Below are 18,942 nucleotides of genomic sequence, written 5' to 3'. Positions count from 1 at the left end.
GAATTCTGTTTTTGATGCATTTTGACAATAAAACTTGTCTTGGAATTTATCATTTTATTTAGTGATTAGTGAACATACTAGAAATTTTATGATTTGATATATACCGACATATGCCCATTCTAGCTGTAAACAAAGCAAAGGATCTCCATTTCACTTTAGCTCTTAGCCCTTACTACCTCTACCTTGGTGACTGCTGAGGTAGCAGCAGTAGGGGATTCAGCATAGGAAGCTTCCTTTGTGGTGGATAACGGGGGAGGGTGGGCTGTGGTACCTTAGCAGTACTAACCAAACTTGGATGAATTCCTCGTCAGGCTGGGAGGAGCTAAGAGAAGAAAAGTCCCCTCCCCCCTTTGTTTTTATGTTGCCTACCCTCCAAAATGGGGAGAAGTGCTTTGGTAGCAGCAGTAGGGGATTCAGCATAGGAAGCTTCCTTTGTGGTGGATAAGGGGGAGGGTGGGCTGTGGCACCCTAGCAGTACCAACCAATCTCGGCTAAATTCCTCGTCAGGCTGGGAGGAGCTAAGAGAAGAAAAGTCCCCCTCCCCTTTTTTTATGTTGGCTATCCTCCAAATTTGGGGAATTGCTTTGGTAGATTTGTGTCAAACCCTGAGTACTCCCTTAAGTTTGAGTTATTCACATTGTTTCACTCTGGTAACTTCTCCCCAGTAACTTTCGGTATCATGAGTTATTGGTTTATTACTGTACGTGCTGTACTTATTTTCTAAGATTTATTAGTTTTAGGTGTTTCTGGTTTTTTTGGTACATATTACTATTATTATTATTATTGGTATTACTGTAGTGTATTATTGTTATAATTATTGCAAGTAACATTATTGGCTTTATTTTCTAGTGGAGATTTGAAGTTATAACTTTTATCTTTCTTTGACTTCCATAGCACTCAAATAGGTTTTGCATATGTTACCTTAATATTTGCTGTGCAGTCTATCATTTACTGAATTTTAATAGTATTAATGTTTCCTTTTTTCTATTTTGCAACTTGTGCATAGTGTAGTGAGGTTAATTCCTTATTATAAAAGGATTCAGGTGTTTTAAGCAAAGATTTAATTTTAAAAGGCATGACATTCTGATATTGTACAGTATCTATATGTTAGCTTAATCCGACCTGGCCAAGATTTAAAGTTATAACTTTTATTGTTCTTTGACTTCCATAACACTCATAAATAGGTTTTGGATATGTTACCTTAATGTTTGCTGTGCAGTCTGTTATATGCTGCATTTTTAAATATTTAACTTAGCCGGTGAATATATAATAGCTGCAACTCTGCGGCTCGACAGAAAACACACTCAAAAAACTCGCGAGCGATCGCTATGAAGGTTGCGGGTGTGCCCACCAGCGCCAACTGTCGGCCAGATACCACTCTTGTATGTAAACAAAACCTTCAATTCATCTCTGTCGACGTTGACGACAAGACGTATCAATACTCGCTGTAGAACCTGGAGTTTTCTCAACATATTTGGTGAAGTACTTCATTTTGGTTTGAACTTTCGCAGTGCAGGTGTTTTATCTTCATCTTAAATCTTGAACTCGTTTTTGGATAGATTTAATTTTTGATGACAAAGAGAGTATGGACTTTCTTTGACTTTTAAATGGCCGACCCTTCCCTTAGACGGAAGTGTGTTTAGGCTTTTAGCAATTATCTTATCACGTTATAAATTAATTATAGATTTTCCTCTATATATTTTATATCTCAACCGCCTTTATTAGGCCTCTTCGATTAGCTTTCCATTTATAATAAACATCAAAATAAATTTTAATGATTTGTTTATATGCGACCTTTCCTGAGAGTAGGCGGTCCTAACTTGGAAACCGAAGTTAAACAACGTTGAGCCCTTTCAATCGTAAATAGCTTTTAAAGAGCTAATGATTTAAAACTTATTAAATGAATATTTTTTAATAGATATTTTATGAAAGATTTTCTTTGAATAGTCTTCGTACTGTTTCAAAGATGAACTAACGTTTAGTTTATTTATGCTACGCAGTTTGCGCTCTATTGTTACGATAGAGAGAGAGAGTATCACGGTTTCACTTTGCAGAAAGAGTAAATCGATTCTGACGTTTTGTTCATTCTTCTTTCAAAGCTTAAATGTTTTAAATTCTATTTTAAAGGAACTTTTTAATTGAAAAACCTTTCAGTTTTTTCCTTTGGTCAAATAACCTGTTTTTTTGACGAAACGTAAGTGGGCTCTTCTCTTAGGTGCGAAATCAAGAGAGAGAGAGAGATAGAGACGGAGGGAGAGAGAGGAGAGAAAACGTTCCGATCTTTATCTCGTCCCAAGCGGGTAACGTTGTTCTCGAGTTACTCTCGTCCCTAGTCTCTGTACGGGGAGAAAGGATAAAACGTTTTTAGTTTTTTATTCTCGTCCCAAGGCAATGTACGGTGAGAGATTGAAAACGTAGTTTTGAATGAACTAGTGTTTAGTCTCTTCCCCAGCCACTGAATTTTTTATCTTAAAATATGTTTACTGTTTTTTGCTGGTATTAATGTGCTTGCATTATATGACTGATTTCGCAATTACAACCTTTTGATGAGGGTAGAATTGCGTGCTTCAGGTAGAAATCAGTTTTATTCATACCTAATGTGAATTGTTAAAAAATTCGATTTCAGTGAAATAAGTGCAAAACAGAAAATCGTAGTGATAAAGTGATATTGCGCAAAGTGTTATCAGTGTTGCAACCGAGGGTTCGTCTGTTCGTGCCTGTCGTTCGCCTAGTCCGGGACCTCTTGCAAGCTCCCAAGCTCAGGGGAGAAGTAATGTCGTACGACTTATGGGTTCGAGAGGCCTTGATCAGCGAACAGACGTTCCCTCTATGGTATCGGGTGTATCTTACCAAGATCACCCCTACCATAAGGCGAGAGAGACGATTTTCTCCTCGTCATCCGAAGGCTTTTCGCATAAGAAACCGTTGAACAAGGTTTCGAGGCCCTTTAAGCGAAAGTCAGTCCTTTCAGGACAGGTCCAGCGTCCTGGTTTTAACCATTAGGACAGCTCTGACCCTATGCAGTCATCGGAAGACTGCTCGCCGCCTAACAAAAGCGTAACACAGACTCCGAGAGTCTTTTTGTAGGCAAGGTTTTGCGGTCACAGACGTTACCCTCGTCTCTTACCGCAACCATTCCCGTTGATCCTAAATGGGTTGTACGGCAAGACATGCAGAATAAGCTTGCCTCCCTTATGGAAGACTATTCTGCCGATAAGTCCGTTGAGCCTAGCCGTTTATCTCATGGAGATCCTGGCTTTCAGCCACCCTAACGTTCCTTTGTGCGTCCTGTTGACGTTGGCGTAGCTAAGTCACGTCAGTCAGGTTGTTTAGAACCACACTCGATGCGGTCTCGTGTGGATTTTCAGCCACATTTGGACGTTAGGCCACTTGCTGATGCTCCTGTTGACGTTCAGGACGTTCGCTAACAATCGGAGTTGACTTGTTTTGACGCTGAGCGTCAAGCTCCGCATTCTAGAGTTGTTTTGACTGCTCAGTCTAGGCGGTCAAAGCAGCCTCGAGTGGACGCTGTGCGTCCTCACGCACCTGTTGTTGTTGACAGTTCACAGACTGTCAAGCAGTTACATGACGTTGCGTCCTGGTCTCTCGCACCTGTTGTTGTTGACAGTTCACAGACTGTCAAGAAGTTACATGACGTTGCGTCCTGGTCCGCTACTAATGCACCAGTGCGTGTGGACTCTGCTTGTAAAGCATTGCCACCACGGTAGGTCTCTCCCTTGCTTGAGACTCAGCTATTATCGGACAAGGTTCCTTCAGATGAGGAAGTTGCTGTTCCCCCTCCTACTGATATTCCCTTGAGCACTCTGTCAGACGGAGAGGAGCCTAAAGCTGCTTAGCCCTCTATGGACTTTAAATAAATCATGCTGATTTTTAAGGATCTTTGTCCGGATCTTTTTGTAACTGCTGCTCCTCGTTCGCCTAAACGTCAGAGCTTACACTAGGCCTAGCTACTTCGAAGCCGTTGTTTTATAAGCTAGTGCTCTCTCGCTCTTCTAAGAGAGCTTTACGTTTGCTAGGCGACTGGTTTATCACCAGGAGGAGTTTGGGGGAGACAGCCTTTGCTTTCCCTTCTTTTAAACTGGCTTATAGAGCGAGAGTCTGATATGACACGAGAGAAGTTCTCGGCTTGGGAGTTCCTGCCTCTGCCCAGATAGACTTCTCAAACCTCATAGACTCTCCCTGGCGCCTGGCCATGAGACGCTCCAAGATTTTACAGGTCAACTTCACAGCTGTTTTCGAGCCTTTGAAGTTTTGCTGTACAATTATGTCATGCATAAACAAGGCTTTCAGGGATGGCTCCAATGATCTGACAGCCACGTTCTCTGCAGGAACAAGTCCCTCAGGGATGGCTCCATGATTTGGCAGCCATGTTCACTGCAGGAGTACGTAAGAGGCAAGTGCGCTCAATGTGTTCATTGTCAAGACAAACTTCACGATGAAGTCTACCAGGCTGTCTTGACAGCATTTATGGAAGGCGACTGGATGGTCTCTCGACCTTCAGGAGGCATACTTCCACATTCCTATACACCCGGATTCCCAACCGTTTCTGAGGTTTGTTTACAGGAATGTGGGGTACCAGTTTCGAGCCCTGTGCTTTGGCCTCAGTCCTGCGCCTCCCGTGTTTACGAGGCTCATGAGGAATGTGGCAAAATCCCTCCATCTATCGGGGATCCGAGCCTCCCTGTACTTGGACGACTGGCTTCTCAGAGCATCGTCCAGCCTTCGCTGTCTGCAGGATCTACATTGGACGTTGAGTCTGGCCAGGGAGTTGGGACTTGTGGTCAACCTAAAAGTCCCAACTGATCCCATCCCAGATTATTCTATATTTGGGGATGGAGATTCGCAGTCAAGCCCTGCTCGAAGTCCAACTAATGCTGAAAAGAAAACGTTTATTCAGTCAGGAGTTGGAACAGTCTCGTAGGGACTCTCTCATCCCTGGAGCAGTTTGTCTCACTAGGGAGACTACCCCTTCTGCCTCTCTGGTTCCATCTAGCCTCTCACTGGAATTAGGACAAGACATTAGAGACGGTATCATTCCCAGTCTCCGAACCAATAAAGGCATGCCTGAAATGGTGGGACAGCAATATCAGTCTGAGAGAGGGACTATCCCTAGCAGTCAAGAACCCAAACCACGTGTTGTCCTCAGACGCGTCGGGTTTGGGTTGGGGTGCGACCCTGGACGGTCGGGAATGCTCGGGTCTGTGGACCTCAAGTCAGAAGAGCATGCACATCAACGGCAAGGAGCTATTAGCAGTCCACTTGGCCTTGATGATATTAGAATGCGTCTTCGAAACTAAGTGGTAGAGGTCAACTCAGACAACACCACAACTTTGGCGTACATCTCCAAGCAAGGAGGCACACACTCCTTCACGCTGCTCGAGATCGCAAGGGACCTTCTCTTATGGTCAAGAATTCGAGGCATCTCCCTGTTGACGAGATTCATCCAGGGGGACTTGAACGTCTTGGCAGACTGTCTCAGTCGGAGGGGTCAGGTGATACCCACGGAATGGACCCTCCACAAGGACGTGGGCAAGAGTCTTTGGGCTACTTGGGGTCAACCCACCATAGACCTCTTTGCCTCCTCGTTGACCAAAAGGTTACCAATCTTTTGCTCTCCAGTCCTAGATACAGAAGCAATCTACATAGACGCGTTTCTACTGGATTGGTCTTTTATGGACTTATATGCATTCCCACCATTCAAGATAGTCAACAAGGTACTGCAGAAGTTCGCCTCTCACGGAGGGACAAGGTTGACGTTGGTTGCTACCCTCTGGCCCGCGAGAGAGTGGTTCACCGAGGTACTTCAATGGCTGGTAGACTTTCCAAGAAGTCTTCCTCTAAGGGTAGATCTGTTACGTCAGCCCCACGTAAAGAATGTCCATCAAAGCCTCCCCGCTCTTCGTCTGACTTCCTTCAGACTATCGAAAGACTCTCAAGAGCTAGAGGCTTTTCGAAGGAGGCAGTCAGTGCGATTGCAAGAGCTAGGAGAGCTTCTACCATTAGAGTATACCAGTCAAAGTGGGAAGTCTTTCGAGACTGGTGCAAGTCAGCATCTGTGTCCTCGTCCAGTACCTCTGTAGCCCAAATCGCAGATTTTCTTTTACATCTGAGAAAGGTTCGCTCCCTTTCAGCTCCCACGATTAAGGGCTACAGGAGCATGTTGGCTTCGGTCTTTCGACATAGAGGCTTAGATCTTTCCAACAATAAAGATCTCCAAGATCTCCTTAAGTCTTTCGAGACCTCTAAGGAACGTCGTTTGGCAACTCCTGGATGGAACTTAGACGTGGTCCTAAGGTTCCTCATGTCAGACAGGTTTGAGCCATTACATTCAGCCTCCCTGAAGGATCTCACCCTCAAGACACTTTTCCTAGTGTGCTTGGCTTCGGCTAAAAGGGTCAGTGAACTTCATGCCTTCAGTAAGAACATCGGCTTTTCTACAGAAAAAAGCCACTTGTTCACTTCAACTTGGTTTCCTGGCCAAAAATGAACTGCCTTCTCGTCCTTGGCCTAAATCTTTTGATATTCCTTGCTTATCAGAGATCGTAGGCAACGAACTGGAAAGAGTATTATGTCCTGTTAGAGCTCTTAAGTTCGATTTAGCTCGTACTAAGTCATTACGAGGGAAATCTGAGGCATTATGGTGCTCAGTTAAGAAACCTTCATTGCCTATGTCAAAGAATTCTTTGTCATATTTTATCAGATTTTTTTAATACGAGAAGCTCATTCTCACTTGAATGAGAAAGACCGATGTTTGCTTAAGGTTAAGACGCACGAAGTTAGAGATATAGCAACCTCCGTGGCCTTCAAGCAAAATAGATCTCTGCAAAGTATTATGGACGCGACTTTTTGGAGAAACAAGTCAGTGTTCGCGTCATTTTACTTAAAAGATGTCCAGACTCTTTACGAGGACTGCTACACACTGGGTCCATTCGTTGCAGCGAGTGCAGTAGTGGGTGAGGGTTCTACCACTACACTTCCCTAATTCCAATATCCTTTTAATCTGTCTCTTGAAATGTTTTTAATATTGTTTTATGGGTTGTTCGGAAGGCTAAGAAGCCTTTCGCATCCTGGTTGATTTGGCGGGTGGTCAAAGTCATTTCTTGAGAGCGCCCAGATTAGGGGTTTGATGAGGTCCTGTTGTATGGGTTGCAGCCCTTGATACTTCAGCTCCTGGGAGTCTGTCAGCATCCTAAGAGGATCGCTGGGCTCCGTGAGGAAGACAGACTTACAAGGCAGAGTAATCGTCTAAGTCGACTTCCTTACCAGGTACCTATATATTTTGGTTTTGTTATATTGATAACTGTCAAAATGAAAAAACTCTTAGCTTATACGCTGTAAACATAATTAACTCTGGTCTCTACCCACCGCCTTGGGTGTGAATCAGCTATTATATATTCACCGGCTAAGTTAAATATTTAAAAATGATATTTTAATTATAAAATAAATTTTTGAATATACTTACCCGGTGAATATATAAATTAAATGACCCTCCCTTCCTCCCCAATAGAGACACAGCGGGACGAGAAGAATTGAAGGTTTTGTTTACATACAAGAGTGGTATCTGGCCGACAGTTGGCGCTGGTGGGCACACCCGCAACCTTCATAGCGATCGCTCGCGAGTTTTTTGAGTGTGTTTTCTGTCGAGCCGCAGAGTTGCAGCTATTATATATTCACCGGGTAAGTATATTCAAAAATTTATTTTATAATTAAAATATTATTTTAATAGTATTAATGTTTCCTTCATCCTATTATGCAACTTGTGTCTTTTGTAGTGAGGTTAAATTCTTTTTATAAAAATATTAAAATGTTTTGAGAGAAGATTTAATTTTAGATGCCAAGACATTCTGATACAGTACAGTACCGATAGGTTATCTTAATCTGACCTGGCCAAGGAGTTGTCTTGTAGGTCCTCAGCTTTTGAGACCTGTATTAGAAAAATATCCCCATGTCTATTCTTCTAATGAAGATTGAAGCTGACTGGAACTTCCAGAGAATTTTTGGAAAATGTAATTGCACCTTTTATGATGGCCTGCTAATATTTTTTTTCTTATACTGGTGTTTATTATTATTTGTGCTCTCTCTCTCTCTCTCTCTCTCTCTCTCTCTCTCTCTCTCTCTCTCTCTCTCTCTCTCTCTCTCTCTCTCTCTCTCTCTCATATTTTGATATGTTCTTATCCTTTTCTTGGATTGCCAAAGAGATTTTCCTCTTTCATCTGTGTACACGGGTTACATGGAATTGCCTCAGGACACATACCGGTAATTTGTTTGTACTTGAAGTAGTGCTGCATGAACCATGCAGTGTGACAAATCAATCAAGGTTTGACTCTGTTGGGGGTTTGACACATCATCCGTGCTATCTCAGCATGGAGCATTTTTCATATCTGTTTCTCATGTAATAAGAAGAGCATTTGTGCCAATGAAGTGCCTTACTATTAACATCATGATTCCTATTGTTTACCAATAATAGGTGCTCTACAGAGCTTGTGTTTGATTACATATGCAATGTGCAGCAAACTAGGTGCTTCTCTTTTTTGTATTAGTCGGTAGGCATTGGACCTTACAGTGTCTTGCTTTTAACTACAATGTTTCCCATGCCTACCTGTTTTACTGGTTATAGGTGATATGTAATGTTTACTGATAGACACCTCTTATTGAATTACTTATGTTACATGCAGCACATTCTTCATTAGTCTCTCCTGTAATAAGTAGTGTGTAGCATAACAACATATACATGTCATTACATTATTCAACATACTTTTTTTAACTCGCCTGTAATAGAGGATGAGCAGCTTATTTAGCACCACAGCTCACTCTTGATTACTTGATAGTGGGTGCAGTATGCCAACTTGGAAGTTTGCTGTTGATTAATGTTATGTGGTCTATCATCCAGCCACCATGGCATGCTGTGGTCTGATAAAACCCTCTCTCCCACCTGTCTCTCATGTGATCAATAGCATGCAGTGCCTCAACCTATCTTTCCCATAAAATATGATACCCTATGATGCTCTTTGAAAGACAGTATATAGCATGCGGTATTTCTAACACTGTAGCTGCCTGATGATTACATAATTTCATATTCTTACCCTACCTATGATGGGTCATGTGCATAGCTACTCTGTAGAATTCTGGGTTGTTAACCTATGACATTCTTGTGTGAATTAAGGCCTTTCACATCTGCATTTTATCTGGGCCAGTGATGTGTGAACCAACCGAGGATAGGAGTATTTTTTATTACTTGTAGTGTCTCCACATTTTTTTCCTGGTAGAAGAAAGGCCTACTTTGTAACTAAATTACAGGCTCTGATCCCATTAATACTTTTAGTGCCATAGCCATTCAGACTTCTTTGCCCTTACATCACAGTTTTAAGGCAGGTTGTCTCTGTGCTCTGCCTTTTTGAACATCTGCAAATAAGGAAATCTTTGTTTCAAACATACTGTATTATAGTCTTCAAAAACATTTATAATGTAATTCCATCATCTCCTAACAAACAGTTTGGGATATTCAACGACTTAGCTTTCTACACTGAATTATAATTCAGTCTCAATAAGATTGATTTTTTGTGAATAATGAGCATAGTTTTTTTATATAATAAGACAATTTTTTTTGTACAGAACCATCAATCATATTTCGTAGAGTCTGCTTCCCATCCATAATCATCTCGTAATTGTAACCTCATTTTACATAACACTTTATGGGGTTGTTGGAAGAATAGCTAAGAGGTGAGGTGGCTATAGTGTTGCTGGAGAGAATTGCTTCATCTCATTCCTCTGTTATAGACTAAAGGCTGGGTTAGGGAAACATCTTGGACTACAATCGGTGGATCAATCTTCTTGATAGGTTTATTTTCAATATTAATCTTACCCGATAATCATGTAGCTGTCAACTCTGTTGCCGACAGAAATCTACGGTCGGGATACGCCAGCGATCGCTATACAGGTGGGGGTGAACACCACAGCGCCATCTGTGGTCAGGTACTCCAGTACTTCTTGTCAACACCACCTCAATTTTTCCTCTGTCGTGCCTCCGGCTAGACCTACATGGATACGCTGTTGATTCTGGAGTTATTGCTCACGATTTGGTGATGTATTTGCTCTAGAGTTTAGCTTTCGCTATTCAGGAAGTTTTATCATTAGCTTAGCTAGCTTTTGGAATTAATTTGATTATTTATGGTGACGAAGAGAGTATGAACTCTCTTTCACCTTTAAATGGCCGACCCTTCCCTTAGACGGAAGTGTTGGTGTCGAAGAGAGTATAGACTCTCTTTCTTAATTTTGCTTAACAAAAGTTATAGATTTATTTTATATCTCTCCGCCTTTTATAGGCCTCTTCGATTAACTTCCTTTTATTATAAACTTATTAAAATTAATTTTTATATTTGTTTATATTCGACCTTTCCTAATAGTAGGCGGTCTTTTCTTGGAACCGAAGTTAATTTACATTGAGCCCGTCATTTCGTTTTTACCTGTTTACATATTATGCTATTTTAATGTTTTTGAAAGAATTTCTTTGATAAGTCTCGTACTGTTTTCAAAGTTGAACTAACGTTTTGTTTTGTCTCTGCAGTTGTTGACGTTCAGAACGTTCAACTTGCGCTCTATCGTTACGATAGAGAGAGAGCATTCACGGTGTCACGTTGCAGTAAGAGTAAACCGATTCTAGCGTTTTGTTCATTCTTTCTTAGCTTAAATGGTTTTAATTCTAATAAAGGAACTTTTTATTTGGAAAATCTTTCAGTTTTTTCCTTTAACAATAATATGTTTTAACGATATATATAATTGGGCTCTTCTCTCAGGTTCTAAGTCAAGAGAGAGAGAGAGAGATAGAGACGGAGGGAGAGAGAGGAGGATAAACGTTTCGTTCAAGCGGGTAACGTTGTTATCGTTTTTGCTCTTCTCCCTAGTCTCTTTAGGGGAAGAAGGTAAACGTTTCTAGAGTTTTATTCTTGTTCTCAAGCTTTATGCGGTGAGAGATTTTAAACGTAGTTTATTTGATCTAGTGTTTAGTCTCTTTTCCAGCCACTGAATTATTTATCTTTCATTATGTTTTTCTGTTACATTGTAATACTGTTTTCGCAATTACTAACTTTAATGAAGGATAGAATTGCGTGTTTCAGGTACAAACCACTTAAAGTTTCGAGTTCAGTGAAATAAGTGCAAACAGAAAATCAAAAGTGATAAAGTGATAAGCACAAAGTGTTACAGTGTTGCGTTCGAGGGTTCGTCTGTTCGTGCCAGTTGTTCGCCTAGTCTGGGACCTCTTACAAGCTCCCAAGCCCAGGGGAGAAGTAATGTCGAAGGACTTATGGGTTCAGCAGGCCTTGATCGACGAACAGACGTTTCCCTCCGTGGTTTCGGGTGTAACCAACTCACGTAGCCGACGTGATCACCCCACCCACACAAAGACGAGAGAGCCCTTTTATTCCTCGTCTGCGGAAGAGGTTTCTCGCAGAAACCATGGACCAAATCTTGCAGCTTTTAGTGCAAGTCGGTCCCTTCCGCACAAGTCCAACTCCTAGGTGGTGTCTTTAGCACTGGGTAAGTTCGGACTTGCTGCAGTACGACAACTGCACACCTCCCAGAGAGGCAAGGTGGTATCGCAACAGACAGTAACTCAGTCTGTTGCCGCACCAGCTGTTTTAGACCCTCAGTCTCAACGGACAGTAGCTCCGTTTGTTGTTGTCTTTTTTAAACTCTAGTGGTCTATGCTGCTGACAATGCAGTCTCAGCTTGCGGTGTTGATGCAGGAGTTTCAGGCAGAGAAGGTTAGCACACCTCCTCCTGCGAGCGCTCCTCCACCTCTGCGCAGTCCATCCTGCCAGACGTATGATGTTGAGGTTCCTCAACCTACCTCCATGCGTGAGCTGCCGCATTGGGAGTTGCCAGATACCAGTCCACCCTCCCAGACGTATGATGTTGAGGTTCCTCAACCTACCTCCACGCGTGAGCTGCCGCATTGGGAGTTGCCAGATACCAGCGCTGTGCAGCAACCTCCACTTTCCTTGAGGCAGGAGCCTCTTGCTATGCGGCAACCTCCTCAACACTTGAGGCAGGAACCTTATGCTTTGCAGTAACCTCCTCTACCCTTGAGGCAGGAGCCTCATGTGTTGCGACAACCATCCTCGAGGCAGCAATCTCTTGCGTTGCGGCAACCTCCACCATCCTTGAGGCAGCAACCTCAAGAACCTCAACTCTTGAGGCAAGAGCCTCAACTCTTGAGGAACCTCATGCTATGAGGCAGCCGCCTCAACGCATGCAGCAACCGCATTTTTCACAGCATGAGCCTCTCTCTGCGCAGCTACCTCCTCAACCCTTGAGGCAGACGCAACTCTTGAGGCAGACGCAACTCTTGAGGCAGGAACCTCACAGGAGCCTCATGCTATGCGGCATCCTCCTCAACCCATGAGGCAGGAGCCTCATGCTATGCGGCATCCTCCTCAACCCATGAGGCAGGAGCCTCATGCTATGCGACATCCTCCTCTACCCATGAGGCAGCCTCATGCTATGCGGCATCCTCCTCAACCCATGAGGCAGGAGCCTCATGCTATGCGGCATCCTCCTCAACCCATGAGGCAGGAGTCTCATGCTATGAGGAGCCTCATGCTATGCGGCATCCTCCTCAAACCATGAGGCAGGAGCCTCATGCTATGCGGCAACCGCCTCAACCCATGAGGCAGGAGCCTCATACTATGCGGCATCCTCCTCAACGCATGCGGCATAAGCCTCATCCCTTGCAGCATGAGCCTCATCCCATGCAGCATGAGCCTCATACCATGCAGCATGAGCCTCATCCCATGCAGCATGAGCCTCATCCCATGCAGCATAAGCCGCACGCCATGCAACATGCTCTGCTTACCTTACAGCATGCTCTACATACAGCATGCTCTGCATACAGCATGCTCTGCATACCTTACCGCATGCTTCTCAGTCACACATCTTTGGTTGTTGCCAACTCACTAGACTGTCAAGCACTTTCATAACGTTGCCTTCTAGTCTGCTGCTTTTGCACCAGTGAAACCCTCACTGAGAGAACTTAGCTTTTCTCAGATATGGTTCCTGTAGATGAGAAAGTGCTATTCTCCCTCCTTCTGATATTCCCTTGAGGACTCTGTCATTTGGAGAGGAGCCTTTAGCTGCTTAGCCTCCTATGGACTTTTATTTAAGCATAACATGCTTCCAGGGAGGGTAATGGTTCCACTTCAGTCGCTAACCCCGTCTGTTACCACACCTGCTCCCATAGACCTTGAGCTGTGTTACAAGACATGCAGTCCAAGCTTAGTCCTTGTTAGAGGATTTTTTGTTTACGGAGTCAGTGTGTCACTGGGAAGACGTTCAACAACCAGCAGAAGTGACTTGTTGTGACGCAGTGCGGCAAACTCAGCAACCCGATAAGGAGTTGTCTGTACGACCCAGACAGTCTAGACAGCTTCGGGTTGTCACTGTACTTCCTCGCTTCCCCATGGTTGACAGTTCACAGACTGTGCAGCAGTACCATGATCTTGTGTCCGGCTCCGTCAGACGACTAGCTTTTAAGAGCTCCCACAAGTCGTCGCTGTCTGGAGATTCTCAGATGGACTATGGATCTGACCAAGGAACTGGGCCTCCTGGTCAATTTTGAGGAGTCCCAGCTCGTCCCATCCCAGACCATTGTCTACCTGGGTATGGATCTTCAGAGTCGAGCTTTTCGGGCTTTTCCGTCGGCCCCAAGGATCTACTAAGCCCTAGATTGCATCCAGAGCATGCTGAGAAGGAACCGATGCTCAGTCAGGTAGTGGATGAGTGTAACAGGGACACTTTCATCGCTGGCCCTGTTCATCGAGTTAGGGAGACCCCACCTCCGCCCCCTTCAGTATCATCTAGCGGCTCACTGGATAAAGGACATGACGCTAGAGACGATCTCAGTTCCTGTTTCCGAAGAGAGGAGGTCTACTCTCACGTGGTGAAAGAACAGCTTTCTTCTCAAGGAAGTCTACCTTTGGCTGTTCAGAAACCCGACCGCCGTCTCTTCTCTGACGCATCAGACACGGGCTGGGGTGCGACTTTGGACGGACAGGAATGCTCGGGAACATGGAATCAGGAGCTAAGGACACTTCACATCTCTTGCAAGGAGCTGTTGGCGGTTCATCTGGCCTTGATAAACTTCAAGTCCCTCCAGCTTAACAAGGTGGTGGAAGTGGACTCTGACAACACCACAGCCTTGGCTTACATCTCCAAGCAGGGAGGGACTCTTTCGTGAAGTTGTTCTAGATCGCAAGGGACCTCCTCATCTGGTTAAAAGATCGAAAGCTCACGCTGGTAACGAGGTTCATTCAGGGCGATATGAATGTCATGGCAGATCGCCTTAGCCGGAAGGGTCAGGTCATCCCCACAGAGTGGACCCTTCACAAGAATGTTTGCAGCAGACTTTGGGCCCTGTGGGGTCAGCCAACCATAGATCTGTTCGCTACCTCGATAACCTAGAGGCTCCCGTTGTATTGTTCTCCGATTCCAGACCCAGCAGCAGTTCACGTGGATGCTTTTCTGCTGGATTGGTCCCATCTCGACCTGTATGCATTCCCGCCGTTCAAGATTGTCAACAGGGTACTTCAGAAGTTCGCCTCTCGCTAAGGGACACGGCTGACGTTGGTTGGCTCCGCTCTGGCCCGCGAGAGAATGGTTCTTAGAGGTACTGCAATGGCTGGTCGACATTCCCAGGACTCTTCCTCTAGGAGTGGACCTTCTACGTCTACCTCACGTAAAGAAGGTACATCCAAACCTCCACGCTCTTCGTCTGACTGCCTTCAGACTTTCGAAAGACTCTCAAGAGCTAGGGGCTTTTCAAAGGAGGCAGCCAGAGCGATTGCCAGAGCAAGGAGGACATCCACTCTCAGAGTCTTCCAGTCTAAAGGGGAAGTCTTCCGAAGCTGGTACAAGGCCAATGCAGTTTCCTCATCCAGTACCACTGTAACCCAGATTGCTGACTTCCTGTTACATCTAAGGAACGTAAGATCCCTTTCAGCTCCTACGATTAAGGGTTACAGAAGTATGTTGGCAGCGGTTTTCCGCCACAGAGGCTTGGATCTTTCCACCAACAAAGATCTACACGACCTCCTTTAGTCTTTTGAGACCTCAAAGGAACGTCGGTTGTCCACTCCAGGCTGGAATCTAGACGTGGTCCTAAGGTTCCTTATGTCATCAAGATTTGAACCTCTCCAATCAGCCTCTTTTAAGGACCTCACATTAAAAACTCTTTCCCTCGTGTGCTTGACAACAGCTAAAAGAGTAAGTGAGATCCACGCCTTCAGCAGGAACATAGTTTTCACATCTGAAACGGCTACATGTTCCTTGCAGCTCGGTTTTTTGCTAGAACGAGCTTCCTTCACGTCCTTGGCCTAAGTCGTTCGAGATCCCAAGCCTGTCCAACTTGGTGGGGGACGAACTGGAGAGAGTACTTTGCCCAGTTAGAGCTCTTAGGTACTATCTAAAAAGGCCATAACCTTTACGAGGACAATCAGAAGCCTTATGGTGTGCTATCAAGAAGCCTTCCCTTCCAAGGTCTAAGAACTCAGTTTCTTACCTATTCAGGCTCCTGATTAGGGAAGCACATTCTCATCTGAAGGAAGAAGACCTTGCTTTGCTGAAGGTAAGGGCACATGAAGTGAGAGCTGTGGCTTCTTCAGTGACCCTCAAACAGAACCGTTCTCTGCAGAGTGTTATGGATGCAACCTATTGGAGAAGCAAGTCAGTGTTCGCATCATTCTATCTCAAAGATGTCCAGTCTCTTTACGAGAACTGCTACACCCTGGGACCATTCGTAGCAACGAATGCAGTAGTAGGCGGGGGCTCAGCCACTACATTCCCATAATCCCATAACCTTTTTAACCTTTCTTTTGAATACTTTTTATGGGTTGTACGGTCGGCTAAGAAGCCTTCCACATCCTTGTTGATTTGGCGGGTGATCAATTCTTTCTTGAGAAGCGCCGAGGTTAAAGGTTGTGATGAGGTCCTTTAGTATGGGTTGCAGCCCTTTATACTTCAGCACCTAAGAGTCGTTCAGCATCCTAAGAGGACCGCTACGCTCAGTAAGGAAGACGTACTTAATAAAGGCAGAGTAATGGTTCAAGTCGTCTTCCTTACCAGGTACTTATTTATTTTATGTTATTTTTGAATAACTAATAAAATAAAATACGGGATACTTAGCTTCTTTGTTAACATGTATGCTGGTCTCCACCCACCACCCTGGGTGTGAATCAGCTACATGATTATCGGGTAAGATTAATATTGAAAAATGTTATTTTCATTAGTAAAATAAATTTTTGAATATACTTACCCGATAATCATGATTTAATTGACCCACCCTTCCTCCCCATAGAGAACCAGTGGACCGAGGAAAAAATTGAGGTGGTGTTGACAAGAAGTACTGGAGTACCTGATCACAGATGGCGCTGTGGTGTTCACCCCCACCTTTATAGCGATCGCTGGCGTATCCCGACCGTAGATTTCTGTCGGCAACAGAGTTGACAGCTACATGATTATCGGGTAAGTATATTCAAAAATTTATTTTACTAATGAAAATAACATTTTGAAAGATTTTATTTATAATTACTTTGTAAGTATTGAATACCTTTACTGTATTAATAAAATTCATTACTTTTCAAATTATTTTCTTTCATCTTGAATGTTGTTTGATAATGATTGATTATTACAGAATGTTTTTGTGCATATATTGGATATGTCCCAGCCAAAAAGTGTGCATCAGTTTGCTAACGACTTCGAAAACAGCAATGAAAGCCTTCATGCTTTAGTAAGTGCAGTATTCATGTAGTTACTATTTTTTTTTATTGCGTTTGCAAAACTTGAATTTTGAGTTGAATTATACTTTTCCAATTTGTAAGGTGTATGATACCTTCTCTGTGAAAATAAATGACAGTATTTGCATTACTGTTTGTTGCACCTGTGGCTCTTCCTTATATGCACTGTGCCTGTGCTTTGCATGTTGATACATTGAGCCGGGTACAAGAAAGACAAAGTTTCTTTGGTATTTTAAGTGGTATTGGATTATCTATTCTAGCTCCTAACAGGAAAGTGCCTTTGGTACCACAAAGCATCCTGACCCAAAATAATTTAACAAGGAATGGTATTATAGGAATTTTTCAAACTAAGAATTAGAATTATATTTAACTTTCTGTTTAATAGAGCATAACATAATAATTTTTTTAACAAGAATAAGTTGGATACTGTCCAAATAGTGAAGTTTTTTTTCTTTTATAATTATCCTTTCATTAATTGTTTTTCCACAGATAAACAATGCTGGGTGTATGGTAAATCAGCGGGAACTTACTGAAGATAACTTGGAGAAGAATTTTGCCACCAATACTCTTGGTACTTACATTCTTACAAGGAGCTTGTTACCTCTTTTGAAAAAGTATGAAATTGAAGTCTTCCTTAAATATTAACCCTTTTTCCCCCAAAGGACGTACTGGTACGTTTCACAAAAGCCATCCCTTTACCCCCATGGATGTACCGGTACGTCCTTGCAAAAAAATGCTATAAAAATTTCTATTTTCATATTTTTGATAATTTTTTGAGGAAATTCAGGCATTTTCCAAGAGAATGAGACTAACCTGACCTCTCTATGACAAAAATTAAGTCTGTTAGAGCAATTTAAAAAAAAATATACTGCATAATGTGCTGGGGAAAAAATAACCCCCTGGGGGTTAAGGATTGGAAATTTCCAAATACCCTGGGGGTAAAAGGGTTAAGTAATGAATATAGTAAGGTATTTACTTTTTTGTCAAGCTTTATAGCACAATAGATATATTTCCAGTAGCTGTGAGTGCTTACAATGGGTTGAAGTTACAGTGTTTGACATCTTTTCTTAATATGGTAGAATTTGTTTTAGAATTATTTCTTTTATTCATTTAAAAAGTGTTTGATTTATTTTGATAGGGGGTATTACACCTGTGAATAGCCTTTAGAGTATTTAGACATAAGTACACAGTTTATTTATTTTCTATGAACCTCCCTTGAGATGTTGCTTTTCTCTCAAAGTGGATTAAATGTCAGTGTCTACCCTAAAACTAGAAATTATCTCTTTCCTTTCCTTGATAGTGTTCATGCCCATCTAGTGCAGTTTTTCTATATTTCATTTGTCGACAGGTTCATGTGAAGTTTTACCCTTGCTCCAGACTGTAATATTGGTTTTTTGAAAGTCTCATTATTATTATTATTATTATTATTATTATTATTATTATTATTATTATTATTATTATTATTATTAATAGCTAAGCTACCAACCCTAAATGGAAAAGCAGGATGCTACAAGCCCAGGGGCTTCAACAGGAAAAATAGCCAAGTGAGGAAAGGATATAAGGAAATTGGTAAACTACTAGTATATGCTAAAATCCATATATAAACTATTAAGAGAGACTTATGTCAATTGCTGCAACAAAAATGGTCACTGCAAGATTTAACTTCCGAAGTTCTGTCGATTTAACTGCCAGATTAGGATTATCCTTCCACAATCTGGTCACAGCTGGAATAAAATTTTTTAAATATTGTGTATTGTTGAGGCTTATGAAGGAAAAGGCAACACTGTTAGAACTAACTGCATACTTATCACTATGTACAGAATGGAAAGTCTGGGAAGATCTGAATGCAAAGTAGGGTCAGAATTAATAAGAATATTGTGGAACAAGCATAAAGAACTAACTAAATGACAGTGCCAGAGATTAATATTAAGATCAGGAATAAGAAATTATACAGCAAGTTTTTGTCCAACAAATTAAGATGAGATTCAGCAGCTGAAGACCAGACAGGAGAGCAGTACTCAAAACAAGGTAGAATGGAATAATAATAGAGAAAAAAAAAAAAATTCAGGATAGATTGGTCACAGAAATTCTCAAGACTTTCTCAATAAGCCAATTTTTTGTACAATTGAAGAAA

General features: G+C 42.6%; 1 protein-coding gene across 1 annotated transcript in view; it reads left to right on the top strand.

Moving 5' to 3' along the window:
- The window catches only part of LOC137645828 (dehydrogenase/reductase SDR family member 12-like), a 91,539-nt gene that overhangs the window by 27,978 nt on the left and 44,619 nt on the right, over positions 1-18,942 (top strand). Inside the window, exons 4-5 of the mRNA XM_068378805.1 lie at positions 16,706-16,801; positions 17,298-17,422. Of these exons, the coding sequence (XP_068234906.1) occupies positions 16,706-16,801; positions 17,298-17,422 (221 nt within the window). The remainder of the gene's footprint in view (positions 1-16,705; positions 16,802-17,297; positions 17,423-18,942) is intronic.

This window comes from Palaemon carinicauda, chromosome 8 (genome assembly GCF_036898095.1).
Source record: "Palaemon carinicauda isolate YSFRI2023 chromosome 8, ASM3689809v2, whole genome shotgun sequence".
In the NCBI taxonomy this organism is placed as follows: domain Eukaryota; kingdom Metazoa; phylum Arthropoda; class Malacostraca; order Decapoda; family Palaemonidae; genus Palaemon; species Palaemon carinicauda.
The sequence above is the reverse complement of the archived record's forward strand: the minus strand, read 5'-3'. Positions and strand labels throughout refer to the sequence as shown.